Raw genomic sequence first — 14,755 nt, forward strand, 5'->3', positions numbered from 1 at the left:
TGCACAGCAGATGTTGAGAAATCCCTCATCCTCTGTCTCCACTCTGTAGTAAAATGCAGCTGAAATGGCACAAATGCTGAGGAGAGCCTGGGCCTCCTTAAAATGGGGACAGAAAGCTCTTGAAAGAAAGAGATGATATAAAATGATGATGGACCTGACAATTCAGAAACAGTGCTGGATATACATAAGCAAGGAGGTAGTGCAAGTAAATTCCAATTAACAAATCTGAAGACAAGTAAACTTGGAGCAAACTGTATGGAAAAGTACCTTCTTTTTTGTGAACTGGAGGAAACTTTGGTCTCTGTGAGGTGAATGATCCAGGTGGGATGGTGGGTAGAGCACTTATATTGGGATGGGAAGGTCGCAGTTTGGAGAACTGTAGAATTGTTTAGACTGAAAAGACTTTTAAGATAGGATTTGACTGTTAATCCAGCACTGCTAAGTCCACCACTAAACCATGCCCCAAGCACCATGTTTGTGTTCTTGTTCTGTTGTCATCATCTATTTGGACAAATGGCATTAATAAGCAATGTCACTTGTTCTGAAATGGAAAGGATTGTGTGTTTGTCTTGAATGCAGCAAGGCATTACAATTTTAATAAATGTCTTTCTGCATTTCTTTTATTTAGATTTTTGCCTTTAGAATTCTGTGTTCTTTGGCAACCTGTACTTTATGAAGCTTGGCAATCAGCCCAGATGCTGCCATATCTTCCATTTTGAATGGAGAGGGCTCATTTTGTTCTTGGTAATTTAAACTCTTGAAAAGATAATCCTCCTCCACCATAGTCATCTAAAATCTCTGCATTATAAGCAGAAGATGTAGCTATTTTATGTCCTTGATAGCAAAGGGGGCTGAAATTCTGAGATCTGGTGTTTTAAGTCAGTTGCTGTAAAAGTTGAGGGGCTGGGCCAGTTCTGAATTATTCATATACCAAAAAATATCTGGAGAGGGGAAGTAGCAATTCATGATACATGGAGAGAACGGATTTCTTACAGTGGCTGTGCTGTGAAAAGAAGTGTGTTGTATAAGTCCACGCTTAATGAAACCCTAGCTCATTAGAGAATAGGCTGCACAGTGACTATTTCTACCATTTGTATGGATGCTGGTCATTTTTTTGCATTAACACCTTGAGTGTGATATGAAGTCATTAAACATATAAGTGTGGGAGTGAAAAAACTTCTGAAATGTTCTGTCTTCTCATTAGTGTCTGACACCATAAAAATACCTATTTTTTAATTATATATGAAACATTTGACTCTTGCTTGTGTATTACTTGTGTAAAGCGCCTTTAACGTCATATGCAATTTTACTAGAAAAAAGAGCTGAGTAATAAAATACAGCTTTATTCTGTAATTGTTGCTAGAATGTGCAACATTTAGGAACTGTCTTTGTGCACTGGTTGTCTAGAACAAGAGATTTGATCCTATGTATGTTTTACCCTGGTTGGACCCCAAATCTGCACATGGCTTTGTTCCTGTATTTTATTTGGTCACAGCACTCAAGTTGTACTTGAATTAATTTTTTATTTGGCTTCCTGTTTTATTGGCATCTTTGTTGCAGGTGAAAGACTGAATCATGAATCCAAATGTAGTTTGTTTTGATAATTTAATCTTAATTTGCTTAAATATCTTGTGTACACAGTGAGGAACTGGGAGAATTCATGGAGATGAAAGGTGCAAACAGCCCTGGGATCCTTGTACTGACCACAGGCCTCAGCAAACCTTTTATGCGTCTGGATAAATACCCCACCTTACTCAAAGAGCTTGAAAGGCACATGGAGGTATATCTTATCAGCATTTATGTTCCAGCTTAATGATGATTTGACAACAATTATTTTAAAGGTACATGTCAAACATGATGGGACCCAAAATTGCATTTATTTGCTCTTCCATCAGCCTTCTAAACTACAGGCTGCAGTGGTTTATGTAAAAGTCAGTGCAGTAAAATTTCCTATAAAAGCTAAACATTTAAAGTAAAACTATCCAGAGAAGCTAATTGTCATTCCTAGAATAGTCTTGCCAGGGTCTCTAGTTGACTTGACATTGAATGTGTCAACTGCACACTACTTAAGGTCACTTGTAGAAAGAGTGCTGCTTTTCACCTTAGCATGTTGAACACATTGGCAAAATAGTCCCACTGGCTGCTAATGAACACTGTCCAAAAGTGATCTTGACAGGATGAGGAGGTGTTTGAGAACATTCTCTTTTCACCTTTGCATTTTATAGGTTAGATGTTTGGAGTGGGAAAAAAGGGAGAAATAGAAAGCGTGGGGGTTTTGTCACAGATTGGGTTGTCAGCCAGTAACAGCAGAAGTGCTAGTTAGTTTGTAGGGAATCACCTTTGTGACAGAGCTAACCTGCTAAACAAAACCCTATAAATACTTTCCTCTAAGGATTTCAAAATCTATTCACTAGGTCTTGTAAAACTTCTTTGGCTCTCTTTTAAGTATAACTAGAATTGCGCTAAGTAACTGCAGTTTTACAAGCTAGACCCACCAGTGTTTAATATAAGAAGGCTATGAAAAGACCAGATCAGTGTACAACTTCAATTTTGCAGAATTGTTTATTTGTCTTTAGTTAAGCCTCTGACACTTTTTAAAATTAATTCTGCTAGAACTGAATTTTTATGTTTGTTTTCTCCATTGTTTTTAGGATTATCATCCGGATCGTCCAGATATTCAAAAATCCATGACTGCCTTCAAAAATCTTTCTGTAAGAGTGATAAAAGAATAGGTTTTATATTTTAAGTATGTTTTCTAATTACATTTCCCTCTATTGCTTAAAAAAAGTGAATCTTTTTCATAAATATGGAACTAAATATGTAATTAATAAATTTTTAAAAGCCTGGAAATCAATGCTGTATGTGGGCAGAGCTAAGGATGGTAATTTTCTGAGGAGTTGTAGTAAGTAGACTATTGGTGTAAGAGTTGTGCAAAGTATTCTGCACCTCTTTGTCTGCCCTCTCATCATACTTTATCTCCCTTTCCACTAGTGCTTGCATGACTAGTGTCCTGAAGAAGGGCTTCTTTACAACTAATGAGTTCATGTTCTGATTTTTTTTTTCCCTACATGCATTCCTTCTCAGGGAATGGTGTTGGATTTGAGAGAGGTTGAAGAGGAAAGTAATGCTAGTGAAGTTCAGAAGATGTAAAGCTTCTAGTAATAATTGGAACAGGAAGCCTAATTTGAACAGATAAGCTGTCTGCTGCCATCTTTACAAAAAAAAAAAAAAAAAAAGAAAAAGTAAAATTATGCCTCAACTGCAACAGGCATTGATTAATGCAGCCTCAGTTACAATAAACTTAATGTGTTGTGCTTCCTGTTAGGAATGTGTGCTGATGATAACGTGGCATTTTAAAATTTTTTAAACCAGAAATTTAGTCTTATCAGTGTTCAGAAGAGGTTTATCTATTACATCCTGTTGGGTGCTATACAAAGAAGAGGAAACAATTCTGTTGAGAAAAATTCAAATGAATAGGAGTAGAGCAGGTTGGAGCTACTTAATAAAAGTAATAACACAAGGTTCTAAACACTCTCGGTTTGCATATCTCTTTTTACTGAAAGATGTTTTGTTGAACACACAGAGAGTGTGCCCTTATCTCTGATACCTGGCTCTGACATCCAAGAAAACATTGAATTTCATATAACACCATGAAAACAACTGTTAAAGTTAAATTTCTGACAGCTGTGTTACTCTGCTGTTGAGTATGTCCATTTTTGCTTAGTCATACCAGGATTTGAAATATAAAGCAGAAATTTGAGTAACAGAGCTATGACTGAATTTGGAAGGGTAATTGAAGTCAGTGTATAGAAAAACCATAATATTTAGGTTAGTAAAAATAGTTCATAAAAAATATTGTTAATAGTCATTGAAATGAAAGTGCTTCAAGTAAGGCGCTGTCTTCTGTGTATCGCAAGCACAGCAGTAAATACAACTGTAGTGGTGTTTCTAAGGGTATTTCTACCCTTAACCCTTCCAAATGGAGTTTATAGAGATGATATTTTTCCCTGTGTTTGTTAGGCACAATGTCAAGAAGTAAGGAAACGGAAAGAACTTGAACTGCAAATACTGACAGAAGCTATTCGTTGTTGGGAGGGAGAGGATATCAAAACACTTGGCAATGTGATTTACATGTCTCAAGTCATGATTCAGTGTGCTGGAAGTGAGGTAATGTCCTTCTCATCTTTCCTGTCTTTCTTCCAATTTTGAATTAAACTCATTTATGATCATTATATAACAGAAATAGAGTGCTTCAGAGATGGTAATCTAAGCTGGAGTCTTTCTCTGTTGATTTAAGGTGTTTTTTTACAAAACCTGTAATAAAATTCCTTGAAGATGGATGGTCTCATCTGTAAAATTTACTGAAAAGTGACTGAATACAGTAGTTATAAACATTGTAAGATGATTTTTGCAGAGTTTTTTTCAAAGGGCATAATTAAACAAGATTTTCCATGTGTTCTTATGTTACAAGATCATTGTGCATAGCAGTTATTACAGTGTGTTTTAAACAGCAAAAGGTTTAAAGTTGTATGTTGTAAGGTGTCTGAGACAAACTTTTTTTGGCTGTTATGGGCACATTGCTCGAGTAGTAAATTTTGAAATACAAGCTTGAGTACCAGATGATCTTTGAGAAATAGAATAAGACAATACATTAGAAAGTTAAAAGTGACAAAGTTGAGGGATTTTTTTTTTCCTAACCAAGGAAGCAAAATATAAAGAAAAACTTGTAAAACCAGAAATAATGTTAAAATAATATTAAAAGCAAGTGCTAACAAAAAGGCACCTTTATAGAGGTTATTGACATCTTTTTATTATGTGTTGTTCTCCTGAAAAATCAGTGAGGCTTTGAACCTGCTTTTGATTTGCAACCTCATTCAGTCCATTTCCTCTCTTAGAACAAAGAGGTCCATAAATATGAAGAAAAAGGAAAATGTTTATGCAACTGAATATTTAGAAGTTAGTCACTTGATATGATATATTTCTCTCAGATATTTTGCTAGGTGGTAAAGTAAATAAATAAGATTCAGTAGAGCTGATAGTGCATCTTCTGCAGTCATGTCTCTTTTTGAAGCCAGCAAAACAGATCACCCTCCCCACTCTCATCATGAGGTAAAATCTCAAATGCAATAGACTTCTAGAAATTTCTGTTTAGCATTTCAGCTTTCTGGTGAGATACAGGACAGCTTCATTTGTACAACACCAACTGTGTTCGGTTTTGTCTTTCTTAAAGTGATATAGACACTTGCAAATGTTTACTTCAAAACATTGAAACTGCTAAGGACTTGTAATTTTGCAAAGATGATTGAAATTAGGTTAGTGGTTTTGTCAGTGTATATACTTATTTTGCCATTAAATACTTCTCCCTTTTGTTGTCTATAGCAGTAGATTCAGAGTAAACTTATTCTTCCTTCCATAAAAATACCCCAAAACAAAACCACAATGGATAACTTCATACATGAAACCAGCAAATTAAAACTGGAATGAAGTAATGAGTGCTTTTGTTGTGACTATAGTAATCATTGCTTCGCTCTTGCTACTTATGGGTATAATCCAGTAAAATGGATAAAATCTCATCTCCAATTTGAGAGACCACAGTCTCTATACAACTGTAACAGTATCCATCTAAATTATAGGAAGAAATAGATCCAGTATGTAATTTTGGTTGTACTGAAATTGGCCGAAGTCGTTATCATATTAAACATGGTCAGTATTTCACCCAGACTGTACAATTCCTGTTTTAAAATACAAGGCTGTAGTCTTCTGGAAAAAAATATAGGCATGTTTTAGTAGCACTTTTAAAATAGCAAATAAGTAATTTTGTCGTCTTTCCTTTTTTCTCCCCCTTTTTCTTATTTTTCTAAATACAATGGACAGGTAGTTTTGCACTGAGAAAATATTTGTGGAGTAATCATCCAGTTATAATGGTGATAGCTTTTAGTGATAGAAAAATGGGAAAGGGGTCTTGTGATGGTGTATTTACTTTTTCATTTTCTTTTTTAACAAGGAAAAGAATGAAAGGTATCTTCTTCTCTTCCCTAACATTTTGCTAATGTTGTCTGCCAGCCCAAGAATGAGTGGGTTTATCTACCAGGTAAAGTAATACATTTATTTCTATGTAAAAATATGTCGGGGTTGTGTTCTTTCCAAATGATATTTCATAGGAAACTTGGAAGGATGATTAAACTTTTTCATTTATAAAGATAAAAGGTAATATCTGCAATAAGAAAAGTGGTCATTTGTCTTATAAAATTCTGGCCTAGAAGCCCAGAGTTTGATTTTCTTAGTAGCTGTGGGTTTTTTTTAACCTTGCTAGTAGTAGCTGATGAGAGGAAATATTGGTAGCTTTTTAGATCTGTGTGGCAAACGAGTGTTTCTGCATAGGTTTGTTAGTGCTCTTTGACTGCTGCTTGAGACTTAACAAAATTGCACAGCCCCCTTAAAAGCTTTTGTCAGTATGAATTAGGCTGTTCCCATCAATTTGTTTAGATGCGTCCACATTAGTGTTTTATCTTGGAATCAGTGGCACGCTTTTAAAATTAATCTTTTAGTTTTTTCTGTTTAATGAGTACTGAGTCACAGAGTAGAAGTTGTTTTGGGGCTCACATACTAGATTCTCTCTGGCTGACATTGAAGTGGAAGGCATGCTTCAATGTATGCCCATTTCTTGAATGCAAAATTCTTAATTTCTTCTCAACCTCATGTGTGATAGTGTCTCAAAATCTGAGACACCCTCCCATTACTGAGGGTGTCTCAGATTTTGATGACTGTGTGCACAGCAAGGTGAAATTATTCCATCACTGTCTGTGTCTGAGACAGTTGCTTAGTGCCCATGTCTGGAGTGCAAAACATGGCCCTCCTGGATGTTTTTTCTGAGGTTCTCATCTCAGAACAGGGATGGATATGGGCAGGACATGATGCAGTTCCCTCAGCCATTCTCAGGGAAATTATGCCACTGGAGGCATCACCCAACATAACACCTTCCCTGCATTTCTGAATAGCCCAGTTGTGGTCAGGCTTCAGATTTTCTAGTTGATAGAGCTGATATCTACCACGTGAGCTAATGGGAAGAACTTTTACCAGTGGCAAGCTGAAGTCACAAGGAGCAAGTACCATACTTCTTAGGAGGGCTACACAATTGTTTGTTAAAAGAAGGGAAATACAAATGATTCACAAGTTCACTTCAGTTTGGTTTTGATGACTTTGTACTTTTTCTTGCCACATGGTTCAGGTGATCTCTGTCACCAGTGTACCCCTATATTGCCTCCCCACCTGTGTCAGCAGATTTTGCACATCACTCTTGTTGTGGTTGTGTGCTGTGTTATTTATGAACCAGCAAACATGGGGAAGAAAGGGAAAAGAGCAAATTTTAGCCACATTGTGTAGTGCACATGGCCACAATGTTTCCTTCAGTGCGGAAGCTGCCACAAGAGAAGTCCTCCTTTCTCTTTGGTATTTGGGCCTGAGCATGCTCTGTGCCTACAGAATACCGAATAATTTTTCATTTTCAAGCTTCTAAGAAATCTTTGTCCATTCTACTGTCATTAGGAAAGAGGAAAACATAAAGTTGATTTTTATTCTTTTTGCTTGAAGCCAAAATTCCACAGTACATAGTATTTATGCTTTTGCCAGTGTTTGCTGAATAGTGTTTCTGTGCAGGAGAATACTGGATCTGTCTTAAAGAACTTTTATTGAAGTTTCATTTTCGGTAAAGCCTTTCATCCCAAAAATACTCCATTTTATTAATTCTTCTGTGTTTCTAAAGGGTCAAAAAGTTATCCTAAACTGACATATTTTTCCTTCCTGACTAGGTTTAAAATAGGACCTTCTGCAAAATTAGCATGTACTTCTGAAGAAAATTTACAAACTTGAAGGTGTTCACTGCTTTCTTTTTTCCCCTCAAAGTATTTCCATGAGGGAATTTAGTAGTGACATTATTAGAGAGATAAATCTTCGGTAAATTATTGATGCATTTATTTAGTGAAATACTCCTTTATAAATTCACTTGTTCTACACACCTTATTCTGGGAGCTAATCAAAGAGTTTGCAAACAAATGTGCTTAAAGAGGAGTCACTATTGCCTCCAGTCATGTAATATGGATGATCCTGAAGGTCTCAGTTTCAAGAGCCTGAGGCTGAGGAATGATGACTATTGTATTTGTGTGGATTTTGTAGCCAGAATAGATATCAGCTAAACTTACTGATATCAAAGATGTCATTTGCAGAAGTTGGGCATACTAAAAACTGTGAGATGTTTCTATGGATTTTTGAATGTTTTTAAACCCATCGGGGTGTCTGTGTCAATTTACTATGAATGTCTTTTTTCAGAGGTTAGTGTTTTCTTGAATTGGTAATGTTTTTATGTGTTTTGTATTTAATGTCAATGTTGCCGTCTTTTTTTTTTAAGGGAAAACTGCCTATGACGGGAATGACTATTACAAAGCTAGAAGACAGTGAAAACCATAAAAATGCATTTGAAATATCAGGTATTGCCCATTAGTATTTTTATTTACTAGTTATTCCAGGATATACTGTTTCAAACAACAAGTGCTTGCTCTGAACAGAGGAAAAACACTTTTTCACTGTGAGGGTGACCAAGCACTGGCACAGGGTGCCTGGGGAAATGGCTGTCCTTGGAGGTACTGGAAATGTACTGGAAAGCTCCCTGGCCATGGTCCCAGGCAACCAGCTCCAGGTGTCTGTGCTTGAGCAGTGTGACCCTCAGAGGTCCCTTACAGCCTCAGCCATCCAGTGATTATACAAACTTTATAACACAGCTACCCAGGCCTCACTGGAAGGGTGCTTTTTACTTCTTCTCTTAAGCAGTTAAGGAGCTCTTTGCATGGGATTCATCCTGGAATTTCTGTATCTTGATGGAGGCAGTAGCTTTTGGAGAGGATTTTTTGTGATGAAGCAGTTCAAAGTACACGACTTATTTAAAGAACAGGAATTTGAGAGGCTCTGGAAGAGCTTTGAGCAAGGGTTTTCTTCTAGAAATTTTCCACGTCTTTCCTGTGAAAATGAGATGTTCCTTTAGCATCTCTGATGTTAGTGATTGTTGCCACTATGTTTTTATTGGGTAATTTCTCTCTGTTTAATCTTTCATTTCATTATGTATGTCCTGAGACAATTTAAAGGACAGTGCAGGGTCCCCATGGTGGAGTTTCGTATCTTCATTCATTTCCTGGATCAGTTCTACCTCCAAGCAGGTTGCATTTAAATAAACTAATGTTGACTGTCTCAAGTATGCATGCCATGAGTCACAAGGGAAAAAAATTGTTTATGTTGAGAAAAAAATACTTTTTGAGATAATAGCTGTGAAGCTGACCTCAAAAGGAATGTGATGGGTTAAATGGTGTTAAGTGCAAAAATGAAAAGTTATCTTTGATTGAGATTACAGTCCCAAGTGACTTTTGCCTTAGCTTTAATTTTATGTCTTTTTCTGAGAGAAGATTGGTGAACTCTTATTTTATAACTTTTCCTGTGTGGTAGTGTACAGACTCAAGAATGATATTTTATAGGCTGTGTGCTGGCTTTACTGGGGAAGATGGAAAAGCATCAGGCTAGTAGATGAGTCTGTCTCCTACTCTTATCATTTAATGTTGTGCTTCATTACTAGAGCCAGGGGAAAAAATTAGAGCTCCTGTGCTTGAGTAAGCAATGGAGGTAATGTGTGTTACAACCTGGAAAAGTGGGATGCTGTTGTACTGAAAATGTGATTTAAAATTTTGCTTAGTATTGAGAGGGCATAATGTTTTCGGAAATGAGCGTCATGTCAGGGGGACTAAATTGTTCTTTTTTCATTTCCTATGCCTTTCTGGTATCTATCACCTAGGAAATATGATTGAAAGGATATTAGTATCTTGTAACAACCAACAAGATTTGCATGAATGGGTGGATCACCTGCAGAAGCAAACCAAAGTCACAACTGTTGGGAATCCCACCATTAAACCTCACTCTGTGCCATCTCACACGGTAAGAAAGAGCTTCTGAAGTGAATGAGCAGAATTAGTTGTCTGGCAAATATTACACCATGGAAAGCCTTTTTTTTTTTACAGTCATTAGTAACAAGAACTGAATTTTGTCACCATAGTTTAATAGGTAAAAAGATAATTCTGTTTTTAATTGTGTGGACAAAGAATAAAATGCTTAAAACTCAGTGTAACAGTTTAATGGGGTGAAAGAAAGTTCATTATCATTACTTTTTCTGTTTTGACCAAGTGCTTACATCACCATCTTTTAAGTATACTTAGAACAGTAGGTTGTAATTGGTGATCTACTTGACAGGCTGTGGCGAAACAGTAATTTCTTTTGAGCTCTGCATTTGAATTGTTGGATATGAATGGTTCTAAATTTAGCTCCACCCTTAGTGGTGAGAGAAGTGGGAGCAGGGCTGCTTGTAGTTGTTCTTTAGTTTCTGCCCTGTCTGGGGTAGACAAAAAAAAAATAAAAATTGTAAGCTCCTTTTTAAAAAAAAAAATTTAATAAAAATAATTTAATATTTAATATGAAACATATTATACAAAATATAACCTTTAATAATTTTAAACTTTTCGAAGGCCAGCTGTAATAAACAGAAATGCTATAGCAAGTGGGATTATTTCACCAGTCCTTGATGACACTGTCTCCATTATGATAATAAATATGCTTTCTTTCCTTTCCCATCCCGTTTGACAGCTTCCTTCCCACCCAGTGACTCCCTCCAGCAAGCATTCAGACAGCAAGCCAATACCACTGACTCCTGCCTACCACACTCTCCCTCATCCATCACATCATGGCACTCCACATACCACAATAAACTGGGGACCACTGGAACCTCCAAAAACGCCCAAGCCTTGGAGTCTGAGCTGCCTGCGGCCCGCACCTCCACTACGGCCTTCAGCAGCTCTTTGCTATAAAGAGGTGAGGTGCAGCAGCCAAGAAAAAAAGACAAGTGTGGCTGGCCTTCAGTAGGAAGTTGTCATTTTTTTTTTTGTGGTGGCTGTGTGTATGTGACTTTCCTTTAATTTTGTGAATCTCCCGAACAACAGGAAAAAAGTAAGAGTTTATCTGCAGTGCAAGATTTGTGCTGAGACTTAACTGCTATAAGAGTTCTATTTGGCTGTATCAGTTTGGCTGCACTACACACTCATTTTGTAATTTAACTTAAAATCCTCTTATGCTTTCATGTGTAGACCAATAAATTTTCCAATGTATTAAAATTTCAGTCGTCTTTATAGTGTTTAGCATGCAATAATATCCAAAACCTATCTTGAATATCTTTGGTAGGTTCTGCTCAGTCACCTTTTTACTTTATTGTATCTGTATTTTCACAGAAGATATATTGTATCCTTAAGGTAAAGGGTAGACCAGTTTATTCCTTTTGTTCTTGAAACTTAGTTTTGTTCCTGTAAGTTGTCATGACCACATTTTGAGCAGAAATGCTGCAGGTTTGTTGTGTTGCTATTGTTTGTTTTTTTCTTGTAGATCTCTGTAAGACCAGACCTAAACTTTTACAGAATTTGTCTTTGAAGAGTATAGTACCTGCCAAGCTTCCTTGCTAGGTCCTTTTTCACTTGCTTTCCATTAGTCAAGTGAAATGGGTTGTCTCTTCAACTGTTCAGGAGAAAGACCTGTTAATGTATTCCTGCCTTTTCCGAGCTCCCAAACAGGCTGAATGCCTTTCCAGCAGGTTTTATGTATATTTCTGTTAATAGGACAGATAAAATACTTGGTTGTGTGTATGTATAGTTGGAGGAAAGGTAGAGAGGAAATTAGCCAATTCAGGCAAATTGGACTTGGCAAAAAATATTAGTAAACTGAATTTTGGTGCTGTTAAAAGGTTTTTAGTTAGTAATTCCTGTATGCATCTTAGAAGTTAAATTCTTGAAATACTGTCTAGAAGCTCTACTCTTTTTATTTTTCCTGTACAGGATCTCAGTAAAAGCCCTAAAACCATGAAAAAGCTGCTTCCCAAACGCAAGCCAGAGCGGAAGCCATCAGATGAGGAGTTTGCACTGAGAAAAAGTAAGAGACACTTGAACAAATATCTGCATAATACAAAGGGTGAAATTAACATCAGTTTAAATTCTCTAAGTTAGATGTACAGTGTCAGCAAGTCAGCTGGTTTCCTCTCTCATGTCAGGGGAGTGGGGTAGGTATCTCCAGAGGATGGTTTGTTACATTCATCTTATGCTGTGATGGCATTAATTGCTTTGTAGAGCTTTACTGATTGCTACAGTGGAGGTCTCCTTGTGAAGTGCCTATTTCTGTTTGTTACAGAAGGAAGGGAGGTTAACTAGAGAGCCATGTGAAGTTCTGTGAGGTAAACCTGTCTTTTAGTACTGTAAATAACAAAGTGAAGATACTGAACCACTCGAGAATACTTGGTAGCTATGTTCTCAAGTTGATTTTGGTGGGAGCTTCTGTTGTCCTCAATATTGGAAAGCTGGTTATTGCTGATGATTTTAAGACAAGTTTCTTCCACGGTCACTCCTCCTAGGATCCAACAGTCTTCTCTTATCTCCTGTAAATAAAGTCATTTGCTCATGTCTGTATCTAAATAAATTGCAGATATTTAGGCTGCTTGAAGTCTGAAGAAAAATGCTGATGTAAGAGAGACTGAGTAATGCACAGAGAGAGGTCAAAATCTGGATGTTGGGAAAATTTGAAGTGGAGGAAGCATTAATGCTACCAAGCAAACACAGTATTCACTTAGTTGTCAGTGTTGCTGTAATTTTTCCTTAGAAATTTGTGAGAATGAAAAATCTGATTACTTGTATCAATAAAAAACAAGGTGTTTAATGGACAGATGTTTCCTGGAGCTTTTGCTTCTCTGTGTCTGTCCTTTGTTCATGGGCTTTTTAAGATAGAGCCTGTGCCATGATTTTTCTGTGGATGAAATGTGTTATTGTGGCAGTTTTCTCTCACAGGCTTATATAGAGTTGGAGAGAAAAAGCTTTTTCTGGGTGTGCTCTTGGTTTGTCTGAGTTGTTAGTCCTTCTAAATGTTCTGTGAATTTCATGTGGTAAAGGTTAAGGTAGTGAGTAGAATGATTCTCTGCTCATGGATGTGCAGGTGGATGTTGTAGTTCAGGATTTTTTATCCTTACAGGAAGGCATCTGTTTAGGAAAAATAAAAGTACTGTAATACTGTATCATTTGAGCTGAAAATGGAGATTCAGTAGTTGTAATGATGATGATGAAGCTGTCAGCTTGCAGGTTTAGCAACTGTTAAAGAACACAGTGGGAGGAGTTAAGGGTTATGACTTGGGGAAGGAAGGTGTCTGTAGCTTGCAAATACATTGTTCTATTCCTGATTCAATAACTATTATTGAAAGGTATTTTTTATAGCTTTTAGTCAAAGTGTGTTTCTTAGAGATTCTAGGTATTCATCTTCCTTAATCAGTATTTAGAAGCTTCTGTTAGTGTTCCTTCAACTTTCTCAACTATTTTGTGGAACTATAAATTTTCCCACTTCTATCAGACTTAAAGCATATTGATAGAGAGGTATGGGTTTTGTTACTTCCCTTCTCAGGAATCCAGAGGATTTATGGGCTATGTTTTGAGAACTGCTATGTCAAATTAGTATTTCAACAGACTAAACAACTGAGATGTTTCAACTGAGTTCCCTCAAAATGCTATTTCAGAAGTGTAGTATTTGTCCTGCCACTGTAATAATATGGTGTTGCATTCTAACTACAAAATGCAATTATTTTGCTTGCTTTGAAAGAGGGATAACCCATACTTTGGAGTTCATGCATCTCTTAAACTGTAGGAAAATTTATTGGGTCAAGATAATTTCTGCAGTAGTTAGTTTGTGCCAACAAATGTTTGGAAAATTGGCTTTGTTCTGGTGATAATCACTAAACCCAACAGGATGCTTTGGCTGGCAGAGAATACAACTGCATTTTGATGTTAAAGGCTGCTCAGATTCGTGTATCAGGAAATCTTCAAACCTAGTCATTTCACAGGGGAAAAGAGGAAAAATGCATTTAAAAAAACAAATTGTCTTACACATAGACTTCTGGTTTCATCTAAACTAATAATGGTAGAGGCACCTCTGATTTCTGATTGGAATTCCACTCTCTTGCGAATGAACAATTTGACAGTATTTTTACTGAGTCACCCAATGAGATTTGCTGTGGAGCTTTACCTTTTGGAAAATGTTCCCTTGTTAAGCTTGAAAAGTTACATTTGTTTGGTAGTGCTGTCTCTGTGTTGAAGTCTGAGTAGTTTAGAGTAGTCACTTTTCACAGAAATATGTCCATGATAGTGACATCTTTCCTTCTGCACACTGGACTGAATTTATGCTGTTAATTCTGAGTTGTATTTTGAATTATGAGCTGTTGAAAGGGGTAAATCTGATTTTATATACATATTTAGACACACATATATGCACAAATACAGTAAGTTTTCAAGATGTTTTCTGTGATTTAGTATTCTGTTTCTTGATTTATTAAATTAATTAATAGAATGGTAAGTATATTGTTACTTTTGTTCATTGGAGTTTGATTTTTAAAATGGTACGATTAAAAGAATTTTAAAAGATTAATTAGGCAGGCTGACCTTTGGACTCAACTGAACTGTACTGATTTACAAAGGCTTTTCTATATTAAGAAACACACCCACATTTAAAATTCTATTTTTCCCATTGATTCTAGGTACAGCTGCTTTAGAAGAAGATGCTCAAATTCTTAAAGTCATTGAAGCATATTGCACAAGTGCCAAAACACGTCAAACACTAAATTCAAGTAAGTTAGAAAGTACTGAAATGGGTA

General features: G+C 36.4%; 1 protein-coding gene across 6 annotated transcripts in view; it reads left to right on the forward strand.

The window, feature by feature from the left end:
- The window catches only part of ARHGEF7 (Rho guanine nucleotide exchange factor 7), a 102,930-nt gene that overhangs the window by 68,388 nt on the left and 19,787 nt on the right, over positions 1 to 14,755 (forward strand). For all 6 annotated transcript variants that reach the window (XM_015628746.1, XM_015628765.3, XM_019006824.2 and 3 more), the window contains 9 exons: positions 1,642 to 1,780; positions 2,652 to 2,711; positions 4,021 to 4,167; positions 6,005 to 6,091; positions 8,405 to 8,483; positions 9,833 to 9,972; positions 10,675 to 10,899; positions 11,910 to 12,003; positions 14,639 to 14,728. In XM_015628746.1, the coding sequence (XP_015484232.1) occupies positions 1,642 to 1,780; positions 2,652 to 2,711; positions 4,021 to 4,167; positions 6,005 to 6,091; positions 8,405 to 8,483; positions 9,833 to 9,972; positions 10,675 to 10,899; positions 11,910 to 12,003; positions 14,639 to 14,728 (1,061 nt within the window). The remainder of the gene's footprint in view (positions 1 to 1,641; positions 1,781 to 2,651; positions 2,712 to 4,020; positions 4,168 to 6,004; positions 6,092 to 8,404; positions 8,484 to 9,832; positions 9,973 to 10,674; positions 10,900 to 11,909; positions 12,004 to 14,638; positions 14,729 to 14,755) is intronic.

This window comes from Parus major, chromosome 1 (genome assembly GCF_001522545.3).
Source record: "Parus major isolate Abel chromosome 1, Parus_major1.1, whole genome shotgun sequence".
Classification (NCBI taxonomy): Eukaryota; Metazoa; Chordata; class Aves; order Passeriformes; family Paridae; genus Parus; species Parus major.